Source organism: Patiria miniata, unplaced genomic scaffold (genome assembly GCF_015706575.1).
Source record: "Patiria miniata isolate m_02_andy unplaced genomic scaffold, ASM1570657v1 HiC_scaffold_1, whole genome shotgun sequence".
Lineage (NCBI taxonomy): Eukaryota > Metazoa > Echinodermata > Asteroidea > Valvatida > Asterinidae > Patiria > Patiria miniata.
Window position 1 is genome coordinate 19,384,692 of NW_024037047.1, and position 15,495 is coordinate 19,400,186.

A 15,495-nucleotide genomic window follows, 5' to 3' on the forward strand; every position below is an offset into this window, starting at 1 on the left:
CGAGCAATACACGACCTCACCGTCCGCTGTCCACAGCACAACTCCTCCGCGCGATCAGGTGAATAGCCCTCACGTGAACATGCATACGCCGTACAAACACATATGCATGTACTAAACCTATGGGCCTTTTACAACCAAAAGCGCACGTGCATTTTGGTCACTGGGCTCTTACGCTCCCAGTCACCGACACACAGTGAATTTACGTTATTGCAATACGAATGACGTAGTAAATAAACTAGCTATACGTCCCTACACTTTCCGCTACACTATCCTCACCTAATATTTATCAGACATAGTCAGAATTGTTTGGTGTGGGAACCAGACTAAAGCGGGGTGGCGTGGTGATCACCATTTGACTATAGAGAGCGCTGTTCGTCATTTGTGCATGTATGTGCAGACACACCCATACGGGCACTTTATTCGTCAATTATATTTTGCGATTTCAATGAAAGCAGTTGTTGATTGACTGTGAAAAACATTGCATATTAGTTTACATTAGGTTACATTAGGCATCGGATGGCTTTCATCTGTGTTTTTATTTCAATTTATTCCAAAGTGTTGTTGATTGGTGTGGAGAGCCAGCAGAGGGTGTGTTACTCCGGTCCCCCACCGGAACCTGATCCTGATAATCCGGATGACTGGATGAAGCAAGTCATGCAAGAGATACGAAAGCGTTGCCCGGGAAGGAGGCAACCCAGTACTCCAGCTGCTGGTGCGATGTCCCGTACGGGAGGTACGACTAATAAACATGTGGATTTGTTCTATAGGTTATACATTTATTGCATTGGGATTGAACATTCTATTTTGAATGATGTTAATTGCGATGCTGCAATTGACGTTAAACACCTGCTAATGTGCAAAATGAGGAGATATGCTTGTCGTGCTTATTTTGTTTCATGTTTGATTTTTGGCTTAAAAAATGTTATACGTTCGACTCCACCCATTTCGAAAAAAAAATGGTTTGTTTTATGCAAGTCCCCAAAGTAAAACCAGAAAAAAAGATCAACAACGGAAAAATCCGTTGGTGCATGGTCATGCTCCTAGTATTTTCATCCAAATGTAAAACGTTACTGAATGCCAATTTGGGGAGGGGGATTGTTTGCAATCATGTTGGCCCTGCTATCATTCTGATTTATGAGGTAAAATTGGAAGTTTTATTATGCGGTTTATCCCCAATCACGGTTTAGGATCAAATAATCTTTCTCACGATATAAGTGGTTTTTATTATCAATAATTATGAATAAATATTCCATTTGTTTACTCATTTGTCACCAGCGGAGTGTTCCAGTCCGCAACCCCTTGGTATGGAGGACGGGACAATCAAAGATGATCGCATCACGGCGTCCAGTGGTTACGACAATTACCCTGCCACTGATGGACGCCTCAACAATAACAACGGATGGATAGCCGGGAGGTATGTATCAAAGGGAAATACAACACCTGACACGTAACTCTCATATCCATTTTCCCTCTGTATCATTACAATGCCACAAAACGCTCCTGAATGTGTTTAATTAATGAACATCTAATTGAATCAATGTTTTGTTAATGTTATGTTTCATTGGCGGATCCAGCGGGGGGGGGGGGGGGCGCACGCCACCCCCCGGCAAATATTTAAATATGTATACTATCGGTGAAAAACGGACGGTGATCCGACGAGCCACCCGTTTTGAGTTTGAGGAAGAACAATCGTGCAAAAGGCGTTGCAATTTTCACGCACCTCCTAAGACTTTATGCGCGGGTTATGATGGCCGCACGATACGCGGATAAAACCAAGGTAAAACAAACTGTAGTGGAGTCTCATTTCGCGTATTTTTTAGCGCGTCATACGTCCATGAGACTGCACACGGGCAACTGCTGCGTACAATGAGTATAAAGTCAAACCGTTTTCACGCTCTGGGCTTGGTGACTAAACAAAATCAAACAATGGCCATTTCAGATTCTATTTAAATATTTTTCTGATACGTTTCATGCCAGTTAGTCACACTCCCCAAATATGGATCCGCTGTAATGAAATATTCAAATTCATGTCAGCTATGTGACCGAGCGCGGAACAATTACAAATTATGTACATGTTCTCAACTTAAGTCTTTGAATGCAGAAGAAACTTCATAAGAGCAAGAGTTTATAGGCCTATATGTATTTGAAACAAATGAAACAAAATATCCCCTCATAATTTTAAAAACTTTTGCCAAAAAAAATCAGGGGAAAGTGGCCAGGAAACGCCTCAGATTGCACCACAGAGCATCTACGATCCAAAATTTCCCGGGGCCTTTAAGCGGGCCACGGACCCCATGCCATAAGGGCTTCGCGCTCCGTGCTCCGCGCTCGCATTAGTCCTCCGGCCAAATTTCCTCTATGCTATAATTTTACCCTAGCAGTGCCCCCACCTTTTTGTACCTTCAGCCAATGGCTGAGGCTCGGACTGCAAGTGACCTAAATCCCTTTCCAAAATAAGAAGTTGTGAAAAAATACGGAGATGGAACATGGTTCTCAACTTTGAGTGCATAACAAACTTTATAAAGAACAAAAAAATAACACATTTAAATGGAATTTTCGATGTTTAAAACGTTTTCTAAACGGTAGAAAGTGGCCAGGAATCGCCTCAAATTGCACCACAGAGCATCTAAAATCTAAATTTTCCGGGGCCCTAAAGTGGGCCCCGGACCCCACGCCGTAAGGGCTTCGCGCTCCGCGCTCGCAGGTCCTGGACCCTTCATTACAATTCTAGCCCCCCCCCCCTTCCCCCCGGCAAACGGCAGTCTGGATCCGCCCCTGCGTTTTGTTTTATTTTGTTCAACAATCTTTTTCTTGTTTAGTTCTCTTTTTCATTATAAAACAAATATTATCCCGGCCAAAGCCCAACCCGGATGCGCATTTGAATTGCACACTATAACGACTTTCAATAACTGTGTTCGATTTTCAAATCCATTCCACAACCGGATTTGCGGAGTATTGTTAATTCATTGTTCCTCATCCTCTATTCACTCTGTGTACAGTGAGGATGCCAATCCCTGGATCGAGGTGGACCTCGATGAGCCTACAGTGGTGAGCGGGGTCATCACACAACGCTTAGCCAGTTACTTTGGGCTTGTGAAGAAGTACAAGGTGTCGTATAAGAAGCAGCCCTCATCTGACTATGAACACGTAACAGATGGAAACGGAAATATCAAGGTGGGTATCAATCATGACTAAGTCTTGCTGTAAGCTAAATTTAACTGATATACATTGGACAGTTTTGGATAGCTGTTTTGGATAGCTGTATTCTGTACGACGTTATTCGGTTCCATGCTAATGCAATCATTTATCCATTCCGAAATCGTGTCTAATTATAGCAACCAAAGAAGCAACGACAGAAAATATTGATGCTACATTCTCCAATAGAAAGGTTATTCATGAGAAAACTGCTTTAAGTAAAAAAAAAAAAGGTAAAATGCTCTGAAGCTGAAGTAATAACCCATGGAGCCCAGTCTAGAGAAGATTATATGGCTGAATATGAACTTAAAAGTGAGTCCCCACCCAGGACACACAGTTTACTTTTTATATATTTACGGTTTGTTGACATTCTGTTTGGAAGGACGACTCCCTCTGTTGAGATTGCCCGCTCTTTTAATAGTCTTGGTCTAAGACGTTACTGCAAGGAGGCTACTTTTGTTGCTAACGTGCGTTTATTGCATTGGGATTCATTTCAGGTGTTCATCGTTAACACTGATTACAACATCCCGGTCACTAACCTGTTTGATGAGAGTGTGGTGGCCACGGTAGTGCGCATTGAGCCTACTGAATGGAATGGTGGTGTTGGTCTGCAATTGGAGCTGCTTGGATGTCGCCGTGATTAGTTCAGCTGAAGCATTCAGTTGATTCTGTTCGACAGCGCTGACATTTCATTCAATGCAAAATAGATTGGACATCTATATTGAATATTGAATATTAAAAAAATTAGTATATTTGGTAAGAGGAATATATTTCAGAAAGCAAAAACAAACTGAGGATTTGGAATAATCACTAAGGGCCTTTGCGTGAATTTATGTTTTGAGAAAAGTGAAAGCGAAGTATGTGTGAAAACTTGGCCTTGTGTATCTCTTGAAAAGTTGTAGCGGTTTTCTTTTTTCTTTTTTTTTTCATAGTATTTTCGCTTTAAGTAGAAACGTCTAAACTATAATTGTGGTACTTTGTTGTATAGTAAAAACAAAATGTATGTTAAGCTGTGCTGCTATCTTCAATCATCAATACAATGTATTATATTCATACATTGTCGAAATAAAAAAAAACTCAATGAAAAGTTAAAAACGCAATACATAATTGACCAAAACAATAAACTCGCAAAATCAAAGTGAATTGTGGGAACAGGGAAACCTCTCGATAATTGAAATATTTTAGTAATCAAACTGTTTGAATAAGGGCCGGCTCATACTTCACTCGAATTCGATTGCGAAGCGCATCTGACGTTAGGAAGCATTCGCCGTGAAATTCGCTCGAGTTGAAAAGTGTGTTTTTTTCTTTTGCCAACTTACAGCGCGGCAAATTACCGTGACAACACAGACTCGCGTTCCCGTTCGCTTTTGTGCCGAGTAAGATGGGGCTTTTGCTTCTAGATGTTATTCACTGTGGTATTTTGCTGTAAATATAAGACAATTTAAGTCACGATATTAAATCATTCTACAATAATTTAGGTGTACATTTTGGTATTAGATGTGTAGTGTAATGTTACGGCAAAGAAACATTTTATTGCCAAAAATAATGTTGGTACAGTGTTGAAAATGTTTATCAATGTGATGCCTTATTGCTGTGGTGTACAGGTTAATCAGAATTCCAAAATTACAAACTTTTCGAGGTCAAATGCAGTGGAGGTTAGCGTTTGTGAATGCAGGAAGCTTTAAAAACAGAATAAAAGAGAATATTTCTCAAATATTCGTAGTTCCGTGTGAATACGGGCGATTCCCAATAGTGCGCCTCCAAGAGTTTGCAACGCGTTGGCCAATCACAATGCGCAAAATCTGTCGACCCAATGCGCGTTTGGAAAAGGTCGACTGATTTCGCGCATTGTGATTGGCCAACGCGTTGCAAACTCTTGGAGGCGCACTATTGGGAATCGCCCGTATTTCGACGAGTTATCGTAAAGAGCAGAGGCAGCCAACTTGATCTCATTGAGGGATATACCAATATTGTACATATATAATTCAAATGCTTTGTGGTTATGTTCGTATTGTGAAATAAAAATGCCTATAAAAAACCTTGGATTTAGCCTCTTTGTCTATTTTGTGCTGGATTCGTTCTGGATTTGTTCCATTTATCATTGCGATGCCATATTGCTGTGGATGTATAGGTTTTGTGGGCAGGTGTGGTCTAACGGTGGAGCACAGTATTCATGATCGTGAGGTTGTGGGTTCGAGCTCCGCCGTGGCCATGCGTGATGTGACCTTGAGTAAGGTGCTTTACCTCAATTACTCCTCTGAACCCAGGTGTTAAAGGGGTATACCGGTGTCACATGAAAATCCGACTCCTATGAAAATCGGACCCCTATTTGCATCGCGGTGGACGTTGAGGGCGACTGATTCCACATCAGTCGCGATTCTGCCGGCCCCGCGATCGGGCGCTTTGGCTATCGGGCTGTCCGATTATTGCCAAATATCTCTCCCCATAGCTTGTGTGTTGCTGGAACAAGTAGAGGAACAGTGCTGCATGCGGGAAGATTCAAGAGGAATGACCTATGGTTTATTTTGTATCCTTATGTGACCAGCCACCTTTGGTGGACTGGTTGTTAAGTTTAGTTTTTCTCTTGGAAGGGCACAACTTATATCTCCCCCCCCCCCCCCTTGTCTTAATTGCGCAATGGAATGTAGTGAGGTCTGGCAGCTTATGCCCCAGGGCAATTCCCATAGCTGACCAGGGCCTACACCCAAGACCACAGTGTAGATAGGATCACTTTGCCACTCACTTTCCCACTGAACACTGTTCCTTGAAGACCTACTGCAGATCCAGACACCAAACCTGTTTAGCTTTTGTTCCAGTACATAGCATCTTATTGGTGAGTTTTATCTCTGTCTTCTTGTTTTTATTAGGTACTTGATAGTTTATTATTAGCCTGATTGAGCTACCTTGCACCTTTTATTACTTTGGCTGGACACTTAAGGAAATCAAGTTGTTTTGTTTGTTGAGTATAATTCTGGCATAAAGAATTGTGTTCCAAATTGATTGTGATTATTTCTTGAACCGATTGTAACCAACGATCATTGCAATGGATAAAATTTGTTCACTGACCATTTTAATGATGATGAATATTTACATATATGTAGCTTTAGGATTATTAATTTCATAGATTTACTAGTAATAATTCGAGACTAGGGAGGAGACCGATTTGGTTGAGTCAGTTGAAGTTCAATCTTTAAGTGATTATTGAATGATGCCAGTGTTCCTTAGACAGTTTCCATTTTTAGTGTATTGTATTTTAACTAATTGCTGTGATTTTATTAAGTTGGAAATGCTGGAAGTTGTATGGTGTTTTGGCTGAACCTTTTACAGAAGTGTGGCGGAAAGTGTTTAGTTGTGACGTCATACCATAGCACTAACGCTTAATCACTCGTGTGCAGTGACCGGGCGGAGCTTACAAGCTCCGTGGGCTGCTGCGCGTACATGATTGGCCAATGATTCCCCATAGGTTTAGCGCACCATAGGGTTAGTACACGCACATGTTTTGTAGACATGACGTAGCGTCTGGTACATATATATAAACGCGTGCCTGGAAGCGCGCGGGTTTAGAAGTTTAGAAGTTTGGGTTTAGAAGTTCTGTTTTCAGACCTGGTTTGGGTTCTAGCGGCTTGTTCGGAAGATAATCGTTGTTAGGTGAGATACTAGTGTGTCTAGGTTCGGGGCTCAGCTGTTTTGGGTGTTGAGTGCCGAGTGTCTGGAGGTAGCGGGTTAGAGCGTAGCTGCGACAGCGGGCAGAGAAGTAGGTAAATAATATTACTTGTGCTCTGCTTATGTGAAATTGCTTAGGCGATTTGTGTACAAAGTCTGTGTAGCTGTACTGGGGTTGTGCTGGTATGTGTAGCTGAATTCTGGCTTACATACACGGCGTAGCGAGTACCCTGCTAACGGACTGTATACATTGCTAAGCGGCTGTTGTGCGCTTGTGACGCTGTGTATTGCTGACTCGGTGATTCATTCCTAGCGCTGTGCATAGTTGCTCATTGCTGCCATTGTTGTCTAGTGCTTAATGCTGTGTGCGTTGTTGCATAGGCAAGCAGCGGGCTATCTCCAGTAACTAAGGACCCTGTTAATAAAACAACCCACCGAATCACATCCTAATTGATGTACTTGATTGTTGTTGAATACATTATGATCATTGTTGTTTGAGACAGAGTTGTAATGACTCGAGTCAATGACTCGACTCGAGTCCGACTCGAGTCACATTTGTTGGCGACTCGACTCGACTCGAGTCCCGACGGGTAAATGACTCGACTCGACTCGAGTCACTACGAGCAAATGACTCGACTCGACTCGAGTCCCTCATCAGAAAGACTCGACTCGACTCGAGGAAGGCTAATAAGACTCGAGTCCCAAAATAAAAGCAAAACTTACTTGCGAAAAATATTTGCAATGACTTACGCTGCGCCGTTCGCGTTGCCAGTTTTTGTTCACGTCACGTTAATGTTCGCGAATAATGTACGTTTATATACAGCGGCAGTCTGTTTCCTTCCTCCATAATGAAACAAGAAACATACACCGTGTCGCAGACTCCCACCTTGTGGTTCTATAGCATGTAATGCTAAACCCGGAACCAGACTTAAAACGCATTTCTCAATCCGTGGTTTCATCATTGGTTTCGGGCGATTTTGAAGTTCTTGGTGGAACGCTGGCTAAATTCATGTCCCAAATTCACACAAAAATGAATACGGACGGGCCCACCTTTAAATAATCAGAAACAGTTTTGTATAATGCAATTAGGTTTTAACGTTGTCAGCGATCAGCGAACAACAAAATCTAGACCCGAAGCCAAACCAGTTATAAGACCGAAGTTTCACATCTTCTTATCTGTGACGTGAGCTAGCAATGGAAACTGTTGGTTGGGTACCATACAGCATACTTTATGTCTTTGGATTTCCGTAATAGACTGGTGCCTTGTATTCTTTCTCTCTTGCGTTTGTTGCTTTTTATTGTAATTAAGTGTTCAAATATTTGTGACTCGAATTGACTCGAGCTAAATACTTGACTCGACTCGACTCGACTCGACCACACTCTGTGACTCGACTCGACTCGACTCGACCTTGTTGACCTAATGACTCGACTCGACTCGAGTCACTTCTTTAAAATGACTCGACTCGACTCGAGTCACAAAATCAGTGACTCGTTACAACTCTGGTTTGAGATTACCGACAATTCTGCTTCCGGTGTTTGTGTTTATAGGTTTATTGTGCAATTAACTAACAGAGATAAATAATCAACACTCATTCATAATCGGGCGGTAGATTTCCACCAAAACGGACCTGCACCCTTAGCCTTGAAGGTCGCTCTGAGTGATCTCTCGTCTAGGGAAGAGCCTTGGTTTGGGAAGATTGTCTTCACCCCACTAGGAGTCAGACTTATCCTAACAGACTTGGGTTGGCCCGGGGGGGTTCCCGCCACAGTAGTTTAGACCATGTGGCCACAGGCCTATGCTTTTGTGCATGTAGTTCAGCAAGCAGTGCCTCTGCTTATCAGTTAGCTTGATCAGACACCACAGGTGGTGGGGCTCTGCTAGAAACAATGAGGCCCTTTAAGAGATTATGTTACTGTCTTCTGGAGTAAAACCCCCTTAGGGTTATTTAGCTGAGTGTGATGCTGGTGTTTAGGAAGTGAGTTTATCAATTGCCAAATATCGATGGACTGTAAGAGTGCACAGCATTGCATGTATCGATATTGATGTTTTAGCGATGAAGTTGCTTTGTTTCGATTAAGTTTGTTCCAGTAATTTGATATACAATCATTGGCACATCGCCACACAGGTTTATTCAGTGGAGCACTGATGTTTTGAGACTTAATAGTTTTCTCTTTGGAGACTGTGTTCTTTGAGTTGCTAGAAAGAGCACAGGTATTTGTTAGTATAAGCCTCATTAAGTATTCGCTCTCTTTTATGTATATATATATATATATATATATATATATATATATATATATATATATATATATATATATATATATAATTTAGGAAAACGGAGTCTTCAGGTATGTTGTTCTTTTTTATACGACGTGCCGAGGGTGCAGAGTACCCTTGGCTTTGCACGGATGCGTGCTCATGGTGCGTGTTTGGGTTTGTTATTTATTTGGTATTATGGCGGGTTTATTTCTGCTTGGCATGGTAGCATCAACTTGTCGATTTTTATGGAATCCATTTTCTTCCATTTTGGATTGGTGAATTCGTCTAGCTTGGCTTTGGAGTGAGTGGCATGCACACATATCGAGTCGGTGCACCTGTAATTCACATGCAAATCAGTACATGCCTTCGTTATTGTTCCGCACTGTTGCGTTCAGGCGTGGTCCTTTGTTCCTTCGCCCCATTCCACGTCGCCCCATGTCACTTCGCCCCTAACCACTTCGCCCCATCCCCACTTCGCCCCACCCCTACTTCGCCCCATCCCCGCTTCGCCCCATCCCCACTTTGCCCCATGTAGATTGGTTCCTCCAAGAGTGAAATTAGGATGTCAACTGTATTGTCGTTCTCAGAAAAGTGGGAGACGGGTTGGTAAAGCCGGGTTGGGAACAAAGTTGGATCTTTTACTTCAAGCTTGATAGCTTGAGAGGTTGGTTAAGAATTGTTTATTCGGTCAATGTTGGTGTGCTAATTCTTTCCGGTGATGGTTAGCAATTAGTGAATCTGCTGGAATTGTTTTTAAGCCAATAAAATAGATGAGTTGTTTTTTTTTTTTTTACATGTAACAGCTGGGGCGAAGAGGGGATGGGGCGAATTGCCCAACCTTGTCCAAGAGGGCACGAGTTTTACGTTGTGCTCCTCCCAGCACTGATAAAAGCTTCTTCGTGAGTGGGGTGGCATAGTTGTGACATTGGTGGTTCCTAAGCACAGACATCCAAGGAGTTGGTGGCCGTGTTTGAAGTCTTTTGCAAGGCAATCGCTACGACTGTCGGAATCCGGCCAAATTGGGGTTTTGGAATTCCCTTCTCGTAGTGGCTACAGGTGCAACGAAGCCGGTCTTCCATTTGAGCTGTGGGCCTTCAAGTGTTTTTTTTCCCAATGAGTGATAGCATTCCAATGGAACCAAGTCTGCCAGAGCGAAGTTCGGTGCTGTTGGTGTCGGATTCCATGGTTAGAGGGCTGGTCGCTTTTGGTTGGCCGTCGGCTTTGGATGTCAAGCTTGAAGTGTGCGGAGGAGGAAAGATGGCAGCACTTTGCAGGGTTTTGGCGTCACTTTGTCGAGCTAGGGCACCAGCTATAGCGATTTTACACGGGGAAATCAATGATTTCAGCAGGAGTACGGATCGTGTGGGAAAATCGACGGACATGCTGAAGGCCTTTGAGGTCTCGTCCAAACAACTGAGGGTTCAGTTTCCGGCAGTTCGTTTTGTCATGTCCGGGATCTGTCAAACGGCAGACCAAGACACGAATCGGGTAGTTGCATCGGTCAATGTCACATTCAAGCGTTTGTGCATGGAAAATGGCTGGCATTTCCTCTCCAATGACTACATCTCCCAAGAGGATCTAGTGGACCAGGTTCATTTATCCACCTGGGGAAGCCTCAGGTTGCATCGCCGACTGCAATTATTCTTGCGGTCCATTTTGGGATTGCGAGCAGGGGTGAATATTGGGGTCTAGTGAGGCTGGTCGTAGCTTCTCGCACTTTGAAATGGTATCTACATTTCATCTTGTGTCTTTAGCTCGTTTCGATGACTGCAAGGCTAAAGGAGTTAGATGATAGGTTGGATGGATTGGCCTACAGCAAACAGAAAAACAGCCTAGCAAGGAGCTTGGAGGAGTTTCTGAAGGTGAACCGCAGTTCGGGCTATTGCACGGAAGGTGTGGACCTTGCTTCGGCTGCCCCGGAGGATGTCGTTAAATTTCTGATTGACAGAGACACGAGGGGAAGAACGCAAGTCCACAGGATGGGCTGTACTAATCTGGGGAAGAATGGTTTTTGTGCTTGTGGCTGTGCGAGGAGGTTAGCGGCTGGAACAGTGGATTCGTATGTTGGCCAGCTAAGAGCATGCTTTAATTCCATCGGTAGAACGCAACCTTGGAGACAAGAAGGCGGCCGTTGCGGAAATCCTTGCATATCGCACCGCGTGCAGAAGTACTTGAAGGCAATACGATTGGAGCAAGCTGAGGCGCATGTTACCCCTCGACAAGCAGTGTCAATATTTTCTGACAAAATTAATTGGTTATCAAATGAAATAAGGAGGCGAATTTCTACCCATGCCTTAGGGGCTGGAGGAAACTTCATTGAGCGTTTCATTCTTCACAGAGATTTAGCTTTCTTTCTCTGTATTTGTAATTCAGTCTCTGGTGGGCGGGGGATCGAGCGGCTGATCTTGGTCGGGCAAAAACCTGTGAGATAACTCGGATAGAAGGCGGAGATTTATTATTCAATCATACCATAGGCAAAACGGTGAGAGAGGGGGACTCTTCCTTGATAATCATCCCAAAGTTGGACGTTGATGAAATGGATCCGGCGGGTGCGGTAGAAAGGATAGTACAGTTGGCTGGAGAAGAGGGTCACGATCTCATCGACGGCTATCTTTTCCGCCCGATAACTCCTGATAAGCGATCGCTGGCAAACAAGCCCTTCATTGGTAGCGCCCCGGGAAATCGCATGAAGCTGTACTTTGCGGATTCGCCTGACCTCAACGGTAGAAAACTCAGGCCGCATGGGGGCAGGGCTGGAGTAGCTGCTACGCTGAAGGTCCTCGGAGCAACGGATCAACAAGTGATGGCCCACTGCAGGTGGGCGACTCATCGCACCTTTAAACATTACACACAGTTGGAGAGGGTCGAGAGACACCAGAGCACGGTACGAATGCTAAGGGAAGCGGTCAGCGCTAATGGAAGCGACCATGCATCAACGGCGGACTTGGCGGGAGGCTTCTACAGATCTTTGAATTCCGGCTTCAGAGTAGAAAGGGCGTTCCAACGGCGAAACTGTTGAGGTGCTTATCAAGTAATCCAAGGCAAAGGGATTAAGGGGTGGGTAAGTTTTGGAGCGAAAATCGTGTTACGCCCATAACTGAGACTTGTAGAAGCCAGAGCCCGAAGACAACACAGCGATGCAAATAGAATACTATTTGTATCGCGGTGGACGTTGAGGGCGACTGATTCCACATCAGTCGCGATTCTGCCGGATCGTGCTCGAGGTGAATGGAAAGGAGGTGAGGCGTATCCGTTTATAGAATTTGTAAGTATGGATTTGTTTATACATGTACATGTGTTTCCCGCCCACCCACCCCCAAATAGGGGAAGCGCCCCTTTTGCGGGCTCAGATTTCTACGCTTAATCGTTTTACGCCCATACCTGAGACTTGTAGAAGCCAGAGCCCGAAGACAACACAGCGATGCAAATAGGATACGATTTCCCTATTATTGGGTGATCCCTCGCACGTGACAGGTCACTCTCCCGAAACGATCCTAGAAATGGCATAGTATCTTGATCTCATTGAGGGATATATACCAATATTGTAAATTTATAATTCAAATGCCGGTTTCGCTTTGCGGGTTTGTTCGGATTTGTGAAATAAAAATGCCTAAGCTGGGTTTTTTTTTTGCGTTTCAGATGAGACGAAACTACCTGTTGATTTTGATTGCAAAAATAATACATCATAAGTGAAAAAGCTCAGTTCGTCTCTACCAATTTCTGGTATCCAACCCCAATCTCTACAATTCTTTATGGTTTTTGTTTCTGTTTACTAGCTGTTTATGTATATTATATCAAGAAAAGAAAAGCCCTGCGTCAAAGAACCTAGAAGTATATCAGCAGTAGCTGTATCTTCATCACTCATACTCAATATAGCATTGTTCTTACTGAAAGAAGACCCATTCATGTCGACCTCGTTCTCACGGTTACTCTGAACCTCAAGAAAGCAGATAGTGGGGCGTACTGTTTGGAACAGTGGGGACGAGATTGCATATCTATGTACTGGGTCCGGTCGTACCAACCGGGCTGCAAACAGGGCGCTGGGAAGGGCTGATGAGCTTCACAGAATCTTGTGAAGGAAGTGGCCTATGACCTTTATATAAAGCATCAGGCTGCAGTTAGACCATGCGCGCATGGTCTAACTAGAAATGCACACATTCCGCATACTGGATGTGATTTCTTTTTCAACGGACTATGTGGACACATTTTGAGCGTCGCATCATAATGCAATCATTGACCCTTCATGAATTCGAAACGGAGCCTGAGCAAGTAACTGAAATCCCAAATTTACAACACAGATAAGTTTTACAGATTTTCCTTCATTATAACGCTTTTCAAGTGTAACCAGGTCGGGTTTTCGTTAACACTTTTACCCGACAGGTTCCCTACTCCAGCATGCATCGCATGTCATAACTTAAGTAAATTACTTGTATGTCACTTTGTCAGCCATGAGCGTTGCGTTTTGATCGATCATCTTTTTGCCTAGCGTCCTCTTGCGGCGAATTAATTTTTTTTTAGCACAGCGTGCGCCACCTAGAATTTTGCCTGCTACTTTTTTAACTATGTAATGGGCGTAGCGAGCAGGCTAGTTTAACATTCCACGCGCTTTGTTCAAATTATATAGCTGGCATTCCGGGCGTTTCGTATAGTTTTCTTGTAGGGCTAGGTTAATATTGTTGATTCCGTTCCAACTCTGCTTTGGGTTGACATCTATCTGCCTGGTTTGCTCCTGCTTTGCGACCAGCATTTATAACGAGCATTACACTCTCCACTTTTACTGCAAATTTTGGGTGCGGCTCCCCGTCGTAGCAGCAAAATAATTTTATATTCGGCGTTGCCGGCACTGCAGTTTTCTGCACTATTTTCGTCTATTTTGCTGCCGATCTTCGATTTTAACATCGAGCACGGAGAGGAAGGCATAAACGCAGATCATCCCAAGTGATCCTTGGAGTGACAGTTCAGCTTATATACTTTCCCTTTTGACTGTCGTTCTTATATACCAAACAAAGTTCTTTTTTATATACCCAAGTTCTTTTTATATCAAAGTTCTATATACCCAAAGTTCTTATATACTATCATTCAATTGTTAATACCTGATAATTTGTATATATATATTGTCTCATATTGTGTTGTAAATAAAATATTTTGGTGTTGTAAATAAAATATTTTGATATTGTTGAGACAAACAGAAAACTTATTTTAAATTAGTGGAACCACTCGGTTGGGAGGAGAATGAGCCATTTAAATTAAAATATCGCTCTCCCCGGTTACACAATGAAAACAAAAGCATTAATGAATTGGAATAAAAGAGTGATGAATCAGTCTTATTGGCCGTTTGAAACATTGCAGGGTCGTGGTCGTGATGACTTGCAGGTCACAGGTCAGGCTAAATAATCCAAACAGAGCGTGAATTCATCAGCTCAGTCTTCCCAGCGTCCTGTTTGCAGGGCAAAGGGTACGGGTACGCGGTACGAGGGAAATGTATTTTGAGTCCCGTTTTATCGCCAGAGGGCGCAATGCTCTATGCGACAAACGCGCCGCCATTGTTCGGCCCCGAATTCGTGCACAAACACGGCGGGATGTCCTATCCAGTCTGTGTATATGGAGATCAATGGGCACGGCAGATCAATCGAGCGGTATTAGATGTGTAGCTGTCTTGATTCTGAAAAGATGGATATTGCAGCGCCAGCGCGTTTTTGCAGTACTTGCTAAATTTTAATGTAAAAAAACTAACAAATATTTCATTCACAATTGTCTTTTTCCCCTTATCATTGACTCTACATTGCACATTTTTGAATTGTACTTTTTTAATTACTTCTCTCCAAAGGTATGCCACCAATTGCTGATTTTGAACTGGAATCGAAGAAATTCCATGCACTTGCTATAAATACACACATCAGATTATCTGCATTTATTCGTTTCCTACATCACTCCGTCAAAGCAATAGGCTATTTATTATATCAGAAACACGAAATAAAGTTATAGGCCTACATTGTTAAACAAATACTCGTCAGTCTCATCCGATCAGTCTCAGCCGATCAGTCTCAGCTGGTCAGTCTCAGCCGGTCATTCTCAGCTGGTCAGTCTTAGTTGATTAGTCTCAGTTGGTCAGTCTCAGTTGGTCAGTCTCAGTAGGTCAGTCTCAGTTGGTCAGTCTTAGCCGGTCAGCAACAGCTGGTCAGTCTCAGTTGGTCTGTTTTAGTTGGTCAGTCTCAGGTGGTCAACCTCAGCTGGTCAGTCTCTGTTGGTCAGATGGTCAGTCTGACAAAGGGTTGCTCCCAGAACTTGATATCGGCTTTTAACATAGGTTTCCATACAGGGACTTATTCAAGCTCAATTATTACTTGGCACGACATGGGGCAAGATTGTCCGGTTCATTG

The 15,495-nt window shown here is 43.3% G+C and overlaps 1 protein-coding gene across 1 annotated transcript; it reads left to right on the forward strand.

Annotated features, from left to right (window-relative positions):
• Positions 1 to 717: 717 nt before the first annotated feature.
• LOC119731372 (retinoschisin-like) lies at positions 718 to 3,839 on the forward strand. Its single transcript, XM_038204549.1, has 4 exons — positions 718 to 733; positions 1,276 to 1,414; positions 3,000 to 3,174; positions 3,693 to 3,839. The coding sequence occupies exons 1-4, from the start codon at positions 718 to 720 to the stop codon at positions 3,837 to 3,839; spliced, it is 477 nt and encodes a 158-aa protein (XP_038060477.1).
• Positions 3,840 to 15,495: the final 11,656 nt, after the last annotated feature.